Source organism: Cyprinus carpio, chromosome A25 (genome assembly GCF_018340385.1).
Source record: "Cyprinus carpio isolate SPL01 chromosome A25, ASM1834038v1, whole genome shotgun sequence".
Taxonomy (NCBI): Eukaryota; Metazoa; Chordata; class Actinopteri; order Cypriniformes; family Cyprinidae; genus Cyprinus; species Cyprinus carpio.
Genome location: NC_056596.1, coordinates 3,178,458 through 3,198,834, shown reverse-complemented (window position 1 = coordinate 3,198,834; position 20,377 = coordinate 3,178,458). Strand labels below are relative to the sequence as shown.

General features: G+C 35.8%; 1 protein-coding gene and 1 pseudogene across 1 annotated transcript; both read right to left on the bottom strand.

Annotated features, from left to right (window-relative positions):
- Positions 1–2,222: 2,222 nt before the first annotated feature.
- hdac10 (histone deacetylase 10) lies at positions 2,223–10,806 on the bottom strand. Its single transcript, XM_042715059.1, is given in 22 exon segments — positions 2,223–2,350; positions 2,531–2,643; positions 2,692–2,759; positions 3,268–3,306; positions 3,308–3,469; positions 3,556–3,634; positions 4,115–4,167; positions 4,270–4,356; positions 4,433–4,523; positions 4,607–4,859; positions 5,354–5,421; positions 5,615–5,721; positions 5,823–5,912; positions 6,875–6,934; positions 7,023–7,088; positions 7,258–7,384; positions 7,738–7,806; positions 7,935–8,039; positions 9,274–9,371; positions 9,456–9,552; positions 9,640–9,774; positions 10,575–10,806. Coding segments are annotated over 22 exon segments (2,046 nt in total). The 5' UTR covers positions 10,640–10,806; the 3' UTR covers positions 2,223–2,336.
- A 686-nt stretch (positions 10,807–11,492) lies between these two features.
- LOC109045639 lies at positions 11,493–19,731 on the bottom strand (annotated as a pseudogene).
- Positions 19,732–20,377: the final 646 nt, after the last annotated feature.

Below are 20,377 nucleotides of genomic sequence, written 5' to 3'. Positions count from 1 at the left end.
AGCACCCTAACAACCATCCATAACACCTTAGCAGCTGGACAGAAAACACCTATCTGAACACCATAGCAACACCCTAACAACCATTTAGAACACCCAGGCACCCACTCAAAAGACTATCAACCACTTAACAGGGCAGAAAAAATAAATAAAAAATGTAAATCAAAAAAATCAAAAATGCAGATAGACAGATTTTTAACTCTTGAGAGTTTGAAACAGTATAAATAAACAGGACAAAGCAGTCCACCTCATTCTTATCTGATTTAAATTGAGTTTATGAAGTGGTTATTTTTGTTCTTGTCTGAATAACCTTGGTTTTATTGTGTGTTTTTTTATGTTGATGACAACAACACCACAGTATATAATCATTATGAAACTAACATTGAACCAGTCCAGTAGAATTATTTATATTAATATAAATAATTATTTATATTAAATAATTACTTATATTAATATAAATAATACAAGTCGTTAAATATCTTGCAATGAAAGAAGCATTTTTATATATTCGTATTTATATTTCATATAAATTCGAATATTAAGTGCCGCACCATGGACAGCGATAAAAATCAATCACGGCATGATATGCTCATCTAATATTATTTTCTCCTTTTCTTTTAGTTACAATATCAAATGGAAAGTTATTATTATTATTTCAGCTTTTTTTTACATTACTTTCTTTCAGCTTCTTTTTACGAGCTTTTGTTAGCCAGCGGTTTTTCCTTGTTGATATTTATCGTTATTCATGTTTGTCTTGGTGGAATTCGAGGCCATCTGCTCCGCTGCGGCTTCAATCACAGAAACAGACCGAGTGAGCAGAATGAAAGGGGCGGGGCGGGGCATAGTGGCCCGAAATGTGCTAAAATAATTATTTTACTGTTTTAACTTTTACTGTGTAATTGAAATTCATTAGGTATTAAATTTACTCAGTGTCATTTATCATGTGAAAAATATTGTCTAGATCGGTGCCAAGGATGAGCGGCGTGTCACGTGGTACATGTTACTTTTCTCAGCGCTGTTCGATTAATCGGTTTACTGAAAATGATCGCTGTTTTTGTTTTTTATTAAGGAATAAAGACTTGTTTATGCTTGTTTATAAGAATTAATATCCATTAGTCAGTGTAGCGCTGTTTAATGTTTAACATGAATGAAAACGAGACTGTGAGGGACAAAAGTACAGTGTGTACAATTGATTGTAATGTAATTTCACAAGAGGCCAGCAGTTCAGCTAACAAAATATATTTAGTCTTTCAGTAGACAAAATCACCATAAAGCAGTCTTAAAGTAGTGTGATATTGTAGTGATTTTGTAGATCTATATTGTAAAATTGTTTAAATAGTTCTTTTGGTCTTATTAAATTATTTAGATTTATGGGTTTATGAGATTATACGATAACACAAATATCAGCAGTAAGACAGAAAAAGTTCTAAATGTGATTCTAAATTGAGGATTCTGTCCATTTAGCGCTTATTTGTGAGTAAAGATTTTAATTCAGTTGGAAACAGCTATAAACTGGTAATATTTGCCACCCAGTGGGTTTTGGAAAAGCATCACATGCCATTAACAATACGGATCATGAAAAATAACAGCAAACCATTGGAAATAGATGATAAAATGGGCATATCCCTAATGCTATTTGATAACCATCTAATAATGAAAAACAAAGATTAAGAAAATATAACTTTGCATACTTACCCTTTGCTCTGGGTGTGGTGAAGAATTTAACAGAAGGCAGTACGGAGGTAGTGCAATATTAGTAAAAAAAAAAAAAAAAAGGAAGTATGAGCAAATTTTACTGTGGATATATTTTGAGTCAGGCATGGTCATATCTGGAAAAGTGCTGTAACATCTTGAGCCACACCCTTACAGTCAGTCATAGACAGAAACTAAACACACATCACCTAACTAAGACAGCTATTATTATTATTATTATTATTATTATTATTATTATTATTATTATATAAAGCTCTAAAAGACAACTTTCTGCATCTAAAAAAAAACATTGATCTATTTACATTCATTTAACATTTATTCATTTAGCAGATGCTTTTATCCAAATGAGGAAAACAAGCGGTTTATAATACATGATTCAAAATGTATAACATTTATAATATTGGTTCTATTTATTTTTATTTAACGTTGATTTTGTCAGATTTAGCTTTACTTCTAACTAAACAAAACTTATATAAGCAACACTTTCAAGTTTTATTATTTTGATATCATAAAACTGTGACAGGTTCATTTTTAATGCCATACAAAATATACAAAGTACAAAAAAGTGATTATTTTCCATAACTGAACATCAAAACGCAGGTCGTTCAACGTTCCGGAGGTTTCCATCAGTTTTCTGAAACTGCACAAACACACATTATTATTCATTTATTCATGTAAGAGTATATTAAGGCATTTTAAGGTCACATAACACACATCATGTATGAACTTTTAGATAAACATATGTGATGTATGTTGCGCAAAACTGCTCAGTTATATGCTCCATAAAATATTTTAGTGAACTGTGGTATGAGTGTGGTACCTGTGCACCGCAGCAGACCCCATCCCTCCTGCACCGAACTCCAGCGTTTCTGCAGCCTCTGTCTCTCCTTTTCCATCATCTGAACATCTTCAGGTTTGTGGGCTCCCAGGGGCCTGTTTTTCTTCATCTGAACATCTTCAGGTTTGTGGGCTCCCAGGGGCCCGAGTGGAGGGACAGGGGCCCCGGAGAGGGCAGAGACCGTAACCGCCAGCAGATCTTTGTCAAAGCCCTGAAGACTCTCATACAGAAGATTAAGATAAGTAAAATTAAATAAACCATACACAAAACAAATAAATGAATGAAAAATAAATACAAAATACATTTAAATAAATAAATCCATTTAACACAAATAAATGCATAAAATGCATAGATTAAAAAATAAATATTGTAAATAAACATGTAAAATAAGTTAAAACATTTAAAATAAATTATTAGTAAAATAAATAAATGTAAAATAAACAAACAAATACATTTAAAAGGAATAAATATGAATGCACTTAAGCAAATATGTATGTATTATGATAAACAAATAATTATATTTAAGATAAATTATTTAATTTAAATCTATTATTTTTGATAAACACAAATACATTTAACACGAATAAATAAATGTAAATAAACACATTTGAAATGAATTAACTAAAAATCAATAAATGAATACATTTAAAATTAAAATAAATGTAAAAAAAAATTAAACGTATGTTTTGGAATGGTTTTATAAAATATATAAGCCTGACCTGAAGTAGGGTGAGCGTCCGGCCCTCTGCCAGGCCTTGGGAGCATGGTGGTCAGGTTAGGTCAGGTGACGGTGGACAGGTGGGTATTTGAGCCACTGTCTACTGTATCCCCAAAGCACCAGCCAGCAGGGGTTAGGGTTTAAGTCATAGGGAGGATGGGGGTTAGGGCTGCCTGCATAAATCCTGCCTTGAATCCCTCACCCTGAAGTCAAGCATGAAGGGGTGAAGCGGGAGTGGGTTGTGAGTTATAAGACAAAATCCAAGACAATATCAGCTGTGATTTCACACCTCTCTCAGACACAAGGACAGACGGTTCACGCGCTTCTCTTCAGTTTCTTCAGCACAGATTTGGACTAGAAACACCTTCCTGAAAAGAGAGACACCCAGTGTGGTCAAGGCAAGCTGATCATATGCGTTTTTAAATAACTTAAAATGAAAACTGAAAATATAAAAATAAAAGCTAATTTTATTTTTAATAAAGCTATAACAGTACATAAACTACTAAAAAGTGATTTTTTTTTTTTAAATATATTAAAGTATGTAAACTGCTAAAAAGGCAAATATATATATATATATATATATAAAAACATTTTTTAATAATATTTAAAAATAAGTGTAACACTAAAATAATTAAAATAATCTTTTTCAGAAAAAGTTTATTCTTTTTAAAAATATTTTTTCTAAAAATAAATGTAACACTAAAATCATTATTTTTTTAAATATTAACTTTATACATGTTTATATTTAAAACATTTTTTGTACAACTTTTTTTCTAAAAGAAAAAGTCAGCTCTTCCCTTTATACGACAAACAATAAAACACAAAAACAGATGCAATAACTGGCTCACCCATCATTAGTTTCGACTGGTATATTCCCATCTCCAATAAAAACAACCAGCACTTCATCAAACACACAAGCAATGCATCACAATACAGTTAGGTTAAATATTGATCTGATCGAGGTGATTTTAATGTAATTCTTGTTAGTTTAAGAAATGCTGTACCGTTCAGCAGGGCCCTTTAGTGCGTGTTGATAAGCACAGAGTACGGACAAACTCAAGTCAGACACCACGATGCATCCATTACGCACCTGATGAAGCGTTACAGTCCGTTACCAAATACAGCACACAAAAATAACCCCCTGATTCCTGTTATCGCCTCCTCACCTTTTTATTCATCATTTGGTTAAGAACTGAAATGATCTTTCCAAGAGGCTGGAGGATGTTTTGGTCCGATACTTCTTGGAAATGTTTATCCCTACAGACGAAAAAACAATTTGAAAAGTTTACAATGTGGCCCAAAAGCGTGACTCTGTGAGTTAATGATCTTATTTTACCAACCGGATACTTTCTACTTCTTTAGAGGTACTTTGGGAATCTTCCCCCACGTTTTGGCAGCCCTCGGGCAGAGAGACCTCCACACCAGGAGGGGGCGCTATGAGTGTTCGCACAGCAGTAGATGTCCTGGTTAAAGGTTCAGGCCACACAATAGTCTTCTTTGCATCGGTCTCTGGCGCAGGTTTCTCAGCCTCTTTTGTTTCGCCGTTCTTCTCATCCAGGCTGGGCTTTTTGGTGCTCGCACCTGAATGAGCCTCTTTAAGAATGTAAAAGATAAAACATAATAAAATGTAGCTGTCAAATGTTACAATGACATTTAAATAAAAACTAATTTAAATGTCACTACATCTTTATATCTAATACCAATTGCCTTCATAACAGAGTTATTAACGTTAACTAAAATCAAAACTATTAAAAATGGTTTTATTAAAATACAGCTGAAATAAAATATAAATATTAGATGAAAAACTTAAACTAAAGAAAAATTAAATAACTGAACAAATAAGTTGAAGCACTAAAATTACTAACTGGAAATAAATAAAGTTTATGGTTTATAAAATTAAACCTGAATAGTAAAAATTGACAAAAACACATAAAATCAATACAAATGTAACTAAAACATATATGAAAACTGAAAATATATAAATAAAAGCTAATTCAAAATGTTTTGATAAAAACTATAATACCATAAAATTAATACTAAAACAAAATAATCCATTCAAAGTGAAAGTAAAATGGCAATAACCTAACCTAAGTGTTTAAAACAGCTCCAGTACGATGAGTGAGCGCTGCGAACATTTTGGATAGATTCTAGTGCACTGCAAAAAAACACACACACGGCATCACATGGCATATTACTCCAGTTTACTAATCTGAACTGTTTGATGTCTGTAGGGCAGGATTTTAGACCAATAAGATCTGACTGTGGGCGGAGCTAACAGTGCACTTTCACTGAAGCAAACCGCTCAACCAATGAAAAACACTTGCCCCATGATTGACAGCTATATTCACCTCTCACAAGGGCCTGTGAGCCCTGACAGCTGAGGGGCCGGATCTCCCAGAAGGCTCTGGACGGTCTGGCAGACCGATTGGGCGAGAGAAGTCAGGTTATACCCTCCCTGAAAGAATGAATGAAATCAGAAAAACATGATATCACAGATCGATTAAATATGCTAGGATTAGCTTTAAAAAAAGATTTGAAGTGATAATGATAACTGACCTCCAGGACGACGCACATTTTGCCTGCAGCCAAAGGCATTAGCAGTTGGGTGAGGTGGGCAAAGGTCTCAGGAAGAGCACACATTTCACCCTGAACCAGAACAGACGGCAGTGTTAACTGAGATCGACCCATACATACGGCCCATCAAACACGGCGCAAACTTTTGGAAACAGTGTGCAAGGATTTCAAGGATTCAAGAAGTAGTTCACCCAAAAATTAACATTTCTTGAAAAAATTACTTATTCTCAGACCATCCAAGATAAAGTTGAGTTTTGTCATCAGAGCAGGTTTAGAGAAATGGAGCATTACATCACTTGCTCATCAGTGGATGCTTTGCAGTGAATGGGTGCCGTCAGAATGAGAGTCCAAACAGCTGATAAAAACATCACAATAATCCAAAAATAATCCACAACGCTCCAGTCCATCAGTTAATGTGTTGAGAAGCGAAAAACTGTGTGCTTATAAGAAACAAATCCATCATTAAGGCATTTTCTGGTCAAAATATGAGTCCATAATTCATGTTAACACTTCCTCCAGTGAAAAAGCACATCTCCTGTTGTCCTCTCACATCAAAATCCACCGACATATGTGTTTAGATCAGCTTCGGACACTTTTCACTTGTAAACACTGCTTGATCTGTGCATATTTCTCTCCTTATCCAGACGCAAAACTTTTTCACTGGAGTAAGTGGTGTTATGTGTTATGGATTCACTTTTTGGTAAAACGCGACGGATTAAAGTTAAAAAGTCTTAATGATGGATTTGGTTCTTACAAACATGCACTTTTTCACTTCACAAGACGTTAGCTGATGGACTGGAGTGGTGTGGATTATTGTGATGTTTTTATCAGCTGTTTGGACTCTCATTCTGACGGCACCCATTCACTGCAGAGCATCCATTGCTGAGCAAGCGATGGAATGCTGATGAAGAAACAAACTCATCTATATCTACTTGGATGGCCTGAGGGTGAGTAAATTTCTTCAAACAGGATCCAGAAAAGAAAATCTCAGATCAGCAGCTCAGACAATCACAGATTTAAAAAGAGTCTCTTACTTCTGGGTCCCCGATGGCTGAATCAAAACCAGCACTGACCAAAACCAGCTCTGGATCAAACTGAAAGAGAGAAAAATGTGCATCAGCTGGACTTAGACTCTCAGAAAACAGTCTAATGGCCTAAAGGTTGTTCTCGCGCGGCAGGTACCTCATACGCCACGGGTAGAAGAACATGGAAGAAAGCAGCCAGATAGTCGCTGTTCGTCATGCCCACCTACAGGAAACAAGCAGGTGATTTCTTTTTAAAAAAGAATATATTTTTTATTGTAACCAGTGAGAATGGGTGATTAAATGCTGAATTGATTGGTATGCGCTGCAGGTATGAAACACACATTTATGACAGAGTTTGATGGTTTCTGAGCATTGATTCAGTTTTCACTCGCCTTGTTCCAGGGGAGGTTCACGTTTAAACCAGATCCTTTGTCTTTCCCGACGCTGGTGTAGTCTGACTCAGGGAGATTGGGCCAGAAGGTCCGGTGCTCGTAACGATGCCAGGAAAAATAGAGCACACTAGGAAATAAATAAACATTAAGTGCTCATACCAAGGAAAAAGAATGCGCTGTAGACATAAATGATTTTTCAATCTGCACAGGTAAAAAAAAAAAAAGTTTTTATCTAGAGGATGATAAAACAGGTGGAAAAAAATCTAATTTAGATAATTTAATAATAATAATAAACAATTAAATCATTTAATAAAATACTACATTTTTATGTATAAATAAAATAAAAATATTAAATAAAATAATAATAAAATACAATTAAATAAATTATTTTATAGGCAAAGGTCGCTCACATTTTCTTCTAAAAATTGCAACATCTAGGCTTGTAAACAATCTTGTTCATCAGAAGGAAGATGGACTCACCTTGGGTCCTCCTCAAAGCAGTACTGGACACCCTGTCCATGGTGGACGTCCCAGTCCACAATCAAAACCCTGGAAAGATCCACAAGCTCAAACTCATCTGTATCGGAAGATCTTATGCAAAATCTGTAATATTGGTTCTCCTTCAGTGGGTATAACAGGTGTAAATGAGTGTTTGTAGGGATGTTACACCCCTTCACCTGTTCAGGTTGTAGGTCTTCTTCGCATAAAGCGCAGCGATGGCCACATTATTAAACACACAGAAACCGTTCGCAGCGGAGCGCTGACTGTGGTGTCCTGGAGGCCTGAAAGTCACACAAAGAGAAAAGAGGGAAGTGAAAGAAAATGAATCACTAAAAAATAGGAATTAACATATTGTGCTGTCCACTGACCAATATGAATATGGACTGCTTTTCTATTCAAGTGTCCAATAACAAACATGCAGAAGTGATGACTAATTCTTTAGTGTTTTTACAGAATAAAATAATTCAAATCATTCATTAATTACAACTAATTTATTTTTCAAATAGTACATTTGTATAAACGAAATAATCATTATCAATAATAATAATAATAATAATAAATAATTAAATATATTTTTAAATTAAAACATTACTACATTTGAATATCAAATTCACTATTAAATTAAATTAAATAATAATAATTAATATTAACAATTAAATATCCTTAATACTAGTAGCAATCATAATCTTATAATAATAATAATACTGTATTATTAAATTAATACATTATTAATATTGTTTAATATTAAAATAACAATAATAAAATGCATAATTAAATGTACTATTATATTAAAATTCTAAGTTTAAATGTAATTTAATACAATTAGTATTTAATATTAACATAACTACATATTAATAATAATAATAAAAATATTATGAAATCTAAATATTACATGTACACATTATTAAAATTGTTCATATTAACAATAACAACAATATGAATTCATAATTAAATGTATTATTAAATTAAAAGGTTACATTCAAATTGTATTACATATTACTAATATTTAATGTTAATAATTATTGCAAATAATAATAAATAATTAAATGTACATTTAAATGAATCCCATTACATGTAAATATTCTTATATATTATTTATATTGTAAATAACAACAAAAATAATAATGTTTCACTTTCATTTTAGTTGTATTACATATTACTAATATTTAATGTTAATAATTATTGCAAATAATAATAATACATAATTAAATGTACCCATTTAAATTAAATCCCATTACATGTAAATATTCTTATATATTATTTATATTGTAAATAACAACAAAAATAATAATGTTTTATTTTTAGTTTCACTTTCATTTTAGTTCAGTTTCAGACTGAACTTTAGAGTAGTCCTGCCTTAAACTCACAGGACCGGGGAAGCAACGCTGAGATATTGCAGATCTGTTTAGCGTCGAGTGGGTAAGACATTATTATTCCACACTTCACCTTTAAGCCGGTGGTCTTCTTGACGGACATCTCGGTGACACCCTACTCATTTATTTCCAGTGTGCTCACCTGACCAGTGCCATGCCGTTCCTGACCTCTCTCTTCATCACGCTGTCCACCAGCTGCAGTGTGGCGCCCACGGCCATCGTAGCACAGTGATAGATGTTCTGCGCTCACATGAGAGACCGTGTTCGGAAGCGTTCACGTCCGCAGTCACCCGAACCCAACCAGCATCAATGATCAGGACTCACCTGATGGAAATAGACGTCGTTGTACTGCTTCGAAAAAGCCTTCAGCTCTTCCACGCTCATCTTGAGAGTCTGTTTAACGGCCTCCAGATATTCCTCACTAAAGTAAACAAAGAAACCAAACTCATCAATCGTATAGCAGCAGAAATGGGGCCCGGGTTAAGTTTACATGCCAAAACTAGAAAACCTGTGTGCCAGTAAAATCTCCTGCTCGGTGGCCAGGCGGACCGGCACCTGTTTGCACCGCTCTGCCACGCCGCGAGCCTTCAGCGCTTCATAAGACACGGTCAGCCGCTCAGGCACCTCGATCTCACAGACTGGACTGGACAGAGCAATTAAAAACAGAGTCATGTGAAAAATGTGAAGCATGCAATAATTAAAAAACTAAAGTAAATAAATAAATAAATCAGATTTAATTTAACTATGGAATTATTAAATGAAGCAAATGTAGTAAAACAGTGATAGTGATATTAGTAACTACTAAAATTTTATAACTGACTTAATTAAGTAAGTTTTGTTTTAGTGTTATATAGGTATTATTGAGATACTATTGTAGTTTATATATATATATATATATATATTTATATATATATATATATATATATATATATATATATAATCAATTTGTTTTTATTTTTGTATTTTCCATTTTCATTTTGAGTAAGTTTTAGTAATTTTGTGAGTGTGTGTGTGTTGTGTTTTTGTCATTTTATTAGTTGTAGTTTAGTTCGTTTTTATTCATTTCAGTTTTAATTATTTTAATTGTTTTACAACAAGTTAAACTCACTGAAAATGAGCAATATTGCTTTGTGGACCAGCTGAAATAAAATAAGCTTGTTTTTCAGTTAACATTTATTTTAGTAACACATTTCAGAAATCAGTTTTTAAAACGAACTGAAAATATCTTGAAATCGCATTTAAATATAATAAAAAAATAAAAAAAATATGAAACTAACAGAATGTTGAAACAAATTCACAGATATGAAAAAGATTAAAAACCATACACACGTGTCAAGTATGATCATTTGAACTCGTAAGGAATGATATGTAAAGGTATCAGATGATTATCATATTTCATGTAAGACGCGTAAAGTTACAGTAAGTGATGATAAGATGACTTACTCTGTCCAGAGGAGTTTATAATCGCTCATCTCCTCGTCAAAGATCAGTGCGCTTCCTGATGCCATTTGAACACTCTGCTCTGGATTTCAATGAAAAACAACTGATTAATAAATGTAAATCACTGTAAGTTATAGTTTCAAACACTCACGTAAAAAACATGTGAGATCAAACAAAGTCCCTTCAAAGTGCTGTTTTGTTTCTTGTTCTTCGCTCGGTGATCGCAGAGCGCGTGTTACATTACCGCCCCCTACCGGATGATCACGTGAACTGATACAAAATAAAATAGAAACACTCCTTGCTCTTTACGCTAGAGTCAAAACGATTCTACACTACCTCTTTTGGAAGAGACTTATTTTCATTTATTTGACTTATTTTTTAAAGCCTTGTGTATTACTGATCATTTGCTTGTGCACATGCTTGTGCATGTTTCTTTGTTGTTTAAAATGTTTTGGGTTTTTTATAATTTTTTTGCAATCAGTCTTTTACTGATACTTAACAAAATTTCATATTCACCGAATTTAGTCTTGTAATATTACACTTTTTACACTCTATGTATTTTTTTCTGAAATCCACAGATATATCAAACACAATGTAATTTCCACATCTCAAATGATGTGAATTGGAACAGTAAAGATAATAAATAAAGAAGACAATGTAAAACAAAAACAAAAATGTTTTTTAAAGAGTTTTATTGCACATTATTTAATTTACACATAAATTGGTACCACTTACTTTTATGCTCACGGTTAGGATGGTGTGGTTAGGATGGACCTAAATGACAAAGCACAATTTTCTGATGACAGAATCACCATAAAAAAAAAAAAAAAAAAAAAAAAAAAAGATATTTATTAAAAAAGGGTGACTAAAAGGTCCAGATTATACAGTGTATATATATATATATATATATATATATATATATATAGGAATATTGGGTCCTCAGAGCCAAAGAGCAGTGGCATCTCAGAATTTTTCTGTGAATAAAATTAATAAAATATTTCATCAGTCTCATCAGACCACAATTAGATATGAATATTAAAAAGTAAGATCAGATGTTTTATCAAACTATTATGATTTTAACATTTAGATATGTACGGAAAAAGAAAGTGAAAGTTTGTTGTCTTTCCTTGCCATCTACAAATAATTTTCCCAATTATAACAATTATGTTTATTTTAAAATGCTCTTAACATGCTGATTAATGCTAAATGTAGATGGATAAAAATTGTCTTGTGTTAACCGCTTCATTGTTTTGATGCGCTGCTTACTTTATCTAGAAATGGTGAAACAGTGCTTTCGTTGTCTCGCGGTCCGGTTGGAACCAAGCAGTTGGCCATTTGAATATGTGTGATATATATGCATACATATACATATATGATTGGCAGTTATATGACACAGGGTGTAGAAACACAGACGTCTTCAGATTCCCAGAGTCTCTTTGGTCACCTGACATCCGAGCAGGACATTCCCCGCACACACACACTGAGACAGATCACCCACTGAAAATGAAACACACACAAGATCATCAGCGTGTGTCAAAGAACTGAAGATATTTGCTCAAACGTCTCTTGATGAACGCTGACTGAATGAATGTGGTCTGGAACGGAGATCTCACCTTTCTGAGAGCCGATCCATGATGCTGCCTTCATGGCCACAAACTGCCACTCTACCTGCTGCTCTATTTTACAGCCGTATAACCAGATCAGAGCCAGCAGAGTGGCCCATACTGACCCATCCACCTGTGTACAAACCATCATCCACTGCATTAGTTACTGGACACTGCACACAATCATCACTGTTTATTATTACTTCATCACATCGCTCACCTGTGCTGGTTTCTGATTGGTCAGCTCATCCTCCGTCTTCCCAAACACATCAGCCAGTGTGGCGTCCAGATCCCAGCAGCCGGACGCCTTCTGGAGAGAAACCAGCTGCAGTAACAGGTCCTTCTGGGGCTCAGGAGCAGCTGAACACACATACACAAAACAGTTTTACACTGCACAGTGTTCAGTAAGTAAGCTAGTACTTTCCATATATAACCATTGTGTCCATCTTGTGTGTGTGTGTGTGTGTGTGTGTGTATACGATCATTCTTGCTTTCAGAGTCTGTCTGATCAGATGGGGCAGTCGCAGAACCACGGCGGAAGAAATTCAGGATCTCTGCAAATGACAACAATGATCATTAATCATGAGGAGATGCTGCATATTTAGTGAGCTTTAGTGACGCTGCATATTCATTGTGTAACTTGTCACGAATCTGTTCTTCTGTTCGGATGCAGTCATGGAAAAAAAAGAAAAAGATCTCTAAAATGAAAACTATGTTTTTCTTACTCTTTTCAGAACAAAGTTTAACATTAACACAAGAAATGTCCACACATATGAACACATTATGACTGTGAATGTTTATTTGAGCTTGTTATTAGTCTGCTTTTCCTTTGCTATTTTAAAAACATATTTAAAAATGATATATGTAATTCACCATATATATACTGTATATACATACAGTATCTCAAAATCTGCAATAGTGTTAATGGCTATTCAAAATGAGTTTAAGCCGACTCGTTTTCAAACTCAGGTCATGTGAAAGGGTCTTTCAGTGATTTATTCTGTACATCTGAGTATGTCTGGTTCACTTACCTTCTGGTACCCAATTAGACATTTTTAAGAAAGCTCGCTCTGTGAAGGTTCTCAGGATCTTCTTCTTTGAGCATCGAAATGATTGTTCCTCTGCATAACCTGTCGAAACATTCAGACATTGAGGAATAACAAAAGAGAACAAACACAGATAAATATACATGTAAATAAGCAAAACAAGCGAGCAAACAAGAAAAGCTCTTTAAGACTTTGTTCACTTACATGCAGAATAATGTGATGCGTGGGTTCGTACTTCAGCTGAAGAAAAAAGTAACACAAAATGATATTATATATTATTATATTATTTGTTTACAAAACTTAAATTATGACAAACAAAGTGTGTCTGAAATTCTAGTTTAATAAACTTTTGACTGGTAATGTGTATCATTATATACAAGTAACAGACTGTTGTTTGTCTTAACACATATTACTATCAGACTTCCTAGAAGCAAATCTGAAAAACATTTGATTTCATGTCTTAATGAGGTGAACACAAATCAGATGTAACACAGTACACATACATATATTGTGTAAATAAAAACTTTTATTTTGGATGCAATTAATCATTTGATAGCACTAATTTAAATGTTTATTCTTCCTGAGAAAAAAATGTATTTATGCCTATATATGGCCTGAATATAACTCTACACCCCTTACTTCATTTAGTATCCATGGATTAATAAATATGCAAATTAGACCCCGCCTCCACTCAATCACACCAGCTCAGACTCCCCGCTCCACTTTCACTCAGCTAACTACAGCAGTAAACGCTACATAATGGCAATACTTGATTAATTCAGACATACTGTATATGTTATACAGGCTCGTCTACAGGTACATGTATCAGAATGGTAATGCACATGGTTTGTCTGTAACCATATTAAAAACACTAGAAACACATGTAAACAATGTTAAAACATGATTTTCAAAAAAGTGGAAGTTTGAGATATATTCCCTCCTCTACTACTCCTCTACTACTGCAACAAGGACGCTTTTCTGTCACATATCACACGAACACTTCAATAAGCCGATGGAATGCAGGTGAAATCAGGTTGATGAGCAAAAATCTTTATGCTTAAATAACAGATTATTGTATGTCTTACCACAATTTGCTTGCATCAGGGCAATTACTAAAGACAAATCTGAAAAACATTTGATTTCATATCTTAATGTAAACATCAAATCAGTCAAATGATAGTAAAAGCGATTTATATACACACACACACACACACACAATCCTTGCACTAACCGCGTGTCTGCACTCTTCTCTGCTGCAGGGGTCCTTTCACAGTCTGTCTGCTGTCTTTATTAACAGCAATGAAGGCTGTATGAACACTGCTCACTCCTGCCTGAACACTGAGCTCCACCATCCTGCTCCTGATGCCCTCAACATCTGCAGCTCCTGACCTCTCCTCCTGCTCCAGAGAACGGATCAGGGTCCGAGCCGCCAGCCGGTGGGATGGACAGCCTGCAGAAACATGGAGGAAATTTGTTGAATTAAAAAAAGCTAACAGTTGACGTCACTCCAGTTCAATGAGTTTGTGTTACCCAGTTTCCTCAGTTGGTTTGAGGCAGAAGTGGAGCTGGTTTGTTACTGGTTGATCTTTAAGACTGTATTTGACTGTCACTGCTCCCTCAGAGCCTCCTGAACTCTGTAAGAGAGAGAAAAGACAGATTTTCACAAGCTTAATAAATGAGAGCCACAGGTCTAATTGTAATTATAGAAATACATGTAAAATCATCTCACCTCTCCTTTCAGTTGGGCATAAATGAGTGTCCTTTGTCCCTGGAAGAGCACATTGATGGGTGGAGACAGTGTGTCCTATGATCTGGAAGTGTCCAATCCACAGAGATATTAACCACAGCGGGCTGCAGCGCAAACCTGAGTGACTGCATCACCTGATATAGTTTGAAAAGGAAGAGAAACCATTGAGACATTTGACCAGGAAACATTTGTGCCTGTGAAATCCAGTGAAGAGCTTTACTTTGGGCTGCATGCGGTCTGTGTCTGTGATGAACTGAGCGTGACCAGATCCCTCTCTGGCCATTCCTGTGATGAGAGCGGCACTTGCACCCTCACCAATCCCGAATGAGAAACACCTGAAGACACGATACACTCTGTTACTGTTAGTGATGAAGATATGAATGATGCACAGATCAAACCCAGCAGACCTTTACCTGTGAGAGTGAGCGTGACTTTTCACCAGGTCCAGCACCTCTTTAGTGTCTCCCACCTCTCCATCAGTGAAGACGAACAGCTGAAGAGAGAAAATCTTTGACTTCACATCATTACAGTGCATTGTTCAGGTGTATGCTGCGGTGTTGTACCTGTCTGGGGTGATCGGGGTGACAGCGCTGACTGTAGATGTGTTTTAGAGGCTGTAAAATCTCTGTGCCGCCCATGTCTGCTTGCATTTCCTTCACTCTCTTCAGAGCCTGAGCCATTGTTTTCTGATTGTACATGATACTCTGACTGCAAAGACACACAGAAACACATCTCATTCCCATTGACACATTTCAAAACTGTATATCCCTGAATGAAGATCTACAGTAGCTACGGGAAGAAGGACTCAAAATCAGAGCCAAATCCATAGATATTGAAGTAGCATCCCATGGGCAGACTCTTCAACAGTAACAGCAGAGTGTCCTATAGAGACATGGATAGAAAGTGAACATGAGATCAAAACTACAGTATTTACTACAGGATGCAGTATAACTATTGTATATATTTTCCTAAAGCGCATTCCTGGTTTTATTGTGCACAAAGAAAATATGGTTTGTCTTTCATCTTTTATCAAAACATAATAACTTATTCTCCTTTTTACTTTTCATTCCTTTTCCACCAAACACCGGCAGTCCTGCCGAGACTCTCAGCAGTCATGATCCAGTTCAGTCTAGGATGGCGCTGATCAATGCCCCCTCACTGGTAAATAAGCTTTTTTACTAAATGACTTCATTACGTCAACTGGTTTAGATGCCTTATTTGTGACGGAGACTTGGCTGCAACCAGGCGATTAGAGATCAGAGACCACAGTCTGTTATAACATACTGTGACAAATCACTTAGTTTGGGGACCATACCAGTTGAACTCAAACATGCACTAGTAGTCCCATCTCTAAAGAAGCCAAATCTTGACCCTGCGGATCCTGCTAATTATAGGCCTATCTCTAATTTGCCTTTTCTTTCTAATATTCTCGAAAAAGTCATACAACTTCAATTACAAACTCCATCTATAAAACATTTCAGTCAGGATTCAGAACTTTTCATAGTACTGAGTCACTTTATTAAAGGTGTTAAATGATATCTATATGGTAACTAACCAGGGTGATAGTATTGTATTGGTGCTGTTAGATAGATCTTACTGCTGCATTTGACATGATAGATCATAATATTCTTATTGCCTGACTCGAGTCCTATGTGGGCTTGACGGGAACCGTTTTAAGTTGGTTTCGTTCCTATTTAAAGGACCGAAGGCTCTCAGTTCAACTAGGCACTCACATGTCACCAGCTGCTATCTTCCCATGGGGGGTCCCACAGGGATCAATACATGCACCAACACATTTTTCTCTTTGCATATGCTCCCTTTGGGCTCTATTTTCAGGAAGCATGGTGTCTCGTTTCACTTCTACGCTGAAGATACCCAGATTTATGTGCCACTTAAACACTCTGATAGTAACACCTTTGACTCTTTGTTGGCTTGTATGAAGGATTTCAAAATCTGGATGTCATCAAATTTTCTCAACCTCAATGAAAAGAAAACTGAAATGATACTTTTTGGTCCCCCTAGTGGCATTCCCTTAAAATATCTCAGTAATCACTTAGTTACATCCAAAGTCAAAACCCTTGTTAAAAACCTGGGTGTTTTGCTTGACAGCCAGTAAATTCGGTGGTTAAATCTTGTTTCTTTCATCTCGGTCTTCTCTCTAAAATCAAGCCTTTCCTCACTTTTCAAGACTTTGAGAGAGTAATTCATGTTTTTATATCATCACGTTTAGATTACTGTAACTCCCTGTATTGTGGAATGAATACCACTAGCTTGGCCTGTCTCCAGTTGGTCTAAAATGCATCAGCAAGACTCTTAATGGGCCTACGTAAATTTATCCATATCACCCGTCTTAGCACCTCTGCATTGGCTGCCTGTGCATTTTAGAGTGGAGTTTAAAATCCTTGTTTATGTTTTTAAGTCTTTAAACAACTTAGCTCCCTCATATTTATCTGAACTGCTTTCCCTACATAACCCCTCTCAAGCTCTTAGATCTAGCAATCTTAGATTGCTCACTGTTCCTAGAGTTAAATTAAAGAAAAGTGGGGAACGTGCCTTCGCTGTTGTAGGCCCTAAACTCTGGAATACCCAACCAGTTCAAGTTAGATCTGCTGCTACTTTACAGGTTTTTAAATCTCTACTCAAAACACATTACTTCTCTATCGCTTACAATGTCCCTTGATGTTCCATCTCTGTACTCAATTTTTAATGACAATTCCGGTTTTATTTCTTATATTTCGTTATATATTTTAATACGTGGATATAATTTTGGTTTTTAGCTGTGATTTTATTTATTTGCTTTTTTTTGTTCTATTAACTATTTATTTTATTTTGACGCTGTAAAGCACATTGGATAAGTGGTGCTGTTGTAAATGGTGCTATATAAATAAATTCAACTTGAAACTTGAAACACTTGACTCGAGTTTAATAAGAAATGTAGATGGACAAAATACAGAGCCATACTACAGTATTCTTCCTCATTAAAGTCCTGTTTTTCTCAGAAATGTCACAAAATAGAAGTAAAATTGGTTGTGAACCAAGTTTCATGATGACTTTAAATGTGTCTCATCTCAAAACATTTAGATAAATGCTGTTTTGAATCTTAAATCTTACCTTTGCACTTTCAATGCGCATCTGTGCTCCTTTCCCATGATGCATCATGTCTCCCATACTGCCTGATCTGTCAATCACAAAAACAAACTCGCCTCGAGTTGCCAGAGATGACATCACTTCCTCTGGGAACTCTGGGTACAAACTTATCATGACCACTGGGTCCCTCATCAGAGAGCCTGAAATAAAGAAATAAAGAGTCAGTGACAGCTTGATCACTCAATCCCATAATGCCAGTGTGCTGCAGGTCGTACCTGGCGGGGCAGTGGTCACTCCTGCTTCCACTATAGCAGAGGGCTGATGGGTCTCCTGATAGAACACAAACAGCTCAACGTCCTTATCAAACATGTGACCAGGACTCAGATTCACCTGCACACATCAACAACACATGCTTAAAACTGCTCTGCTCACACATCCAGATAAACACATGAAGACACACAGTACCGTAGCCTGAGTGTGATCAGAGTGGAGGAACACGAGAGGATCCAGAGAGCAGCTGGACTCTAGTTTGGAGATGGGCTTTGGAGAGCTCACATGGACACTGAGAGACAGTGTGTAGGGAACAGATCCACATCCTGATGAAATCTCTGAGACGATACCAGCACGTGAACCTGAAAAAAAAAAAAACAAAAAAAAAAAAACACACACACACACACACACACACACACAGAGTGTGATAGAATCAGCTTCTCTCCTCTAATAAAGTGTTTGTCAGCAGCTGCTGCAGTACCTGCTGGTGTGTATCGGGGGTTGAGTACAGCCGGCAGACAGAAGCGCAGCGAGTGGTCGGCCTGCACAGAGAGCTCGGTGACGTAGATGATGGTGACGGCAGCGTTCTGACCCGCCGACAGACACCCGACACTCAGTCTGAACACATCAGGACTCTCTGCGCTCTCTTCCAACAGAAACGCCTGCTGACCCGAACTCACAGCATCATCATACTGATCCCTTGCCTGCAAGATACAGTTTGTTACAAGATGCACAATAAAAAATTATGGAGCTGAGCTGCAGTTTCTATTTGGACTCACGCTTTCTCTGTCCTGCACCTCTGCCACAATCTCCTGCTCTCCGATCTTGGCAGAAGTGGCAGACAGCAGCATCAGCAGGCAGAGGGAAGACGAACAAGGCCTCCAGGGGGCGCTCTTCCTCATTCACATACTGCAGAGTGGAGGAGACTGTGGCTACATGATCCTGAACCAGAACCTGCACTGAGATGCTCTTCAGAGGCACGAGTCACACAAAACACACAACACAACAACATCACAAATACAGCTCAAAAACAATACAACAACATCACAAATACAGCTCAAAAACAACACAACAACATCACAAATACAGCAGAGCAACATCACATATACTCCACACATACAGCTCTCTGAGAGCTAAATCTTGGCTTTAATAAAATAAATAACTGGATAGGAGAATAAGGTGTGTGACAAAATAATGTGTTTAAAAATAATTTTCTTATCCTCTGAGAAAAATATAAATTCTGTTAAATACTGAGATTTAAAACTCTCGCGACCATTTCCCTTATGTCAAAAACATCTCAGCTCTCCTACGTATTATAAAAGTTTTAATTTAAGAAACAGGTAACAGCAAACAGGTGATTTCGTACCTGACTCATTCTTCTCAGTTACAAGACCGCAGATCTCCATTCTGATGCTCCGGAGATGAAATTAGGATTTTTCTTCAAATCTAAAGTGAAACTCAAACACCGAAACTACTGCCTTTATATCTGCTTTAAATCTTCACATATCGATTCATTAAAATTAAATGATTAAATCTGTGTTTCTCGCTTTTCTAATGCGGTCAAAGTCGCTGAATCACTATAAGACCAATCGCAGATAGTGAAGTCATGCCTCATGAATATTAATTGCGTTAAGAACCGTGCCCACGTTTGATTCATGAATGTTAATTACATTCGGAACTGACTTGCTCCTACTCTGCATTGTTTTAATCGTATTAAGATTCAACAGAATGCATAATTCTTTGGTTAAGGTCATTTTCCTCTCGTCTTTTCGGGAAACAGTCATTCTAGTTTTCATAAATATTTACTCTTTATGATTCCTAATTTTACGTGTTTAAATATTGAAAACCATATTTAACACTTATGATTTTACAGCAGTGTGAAAGCATCCTGATTGAGTGATTGAGGACCAACAGCTTTAGTAAATCACTGACAGACAAACAAAAACCAGGAGAAAAGTCATTTAAAAAAAAAAACAAAAAAAACGAATTTTATTCAAATTATTTTAAATTTCAAAACAGCAAACATATTGGAAACATTATTATATATGTTTT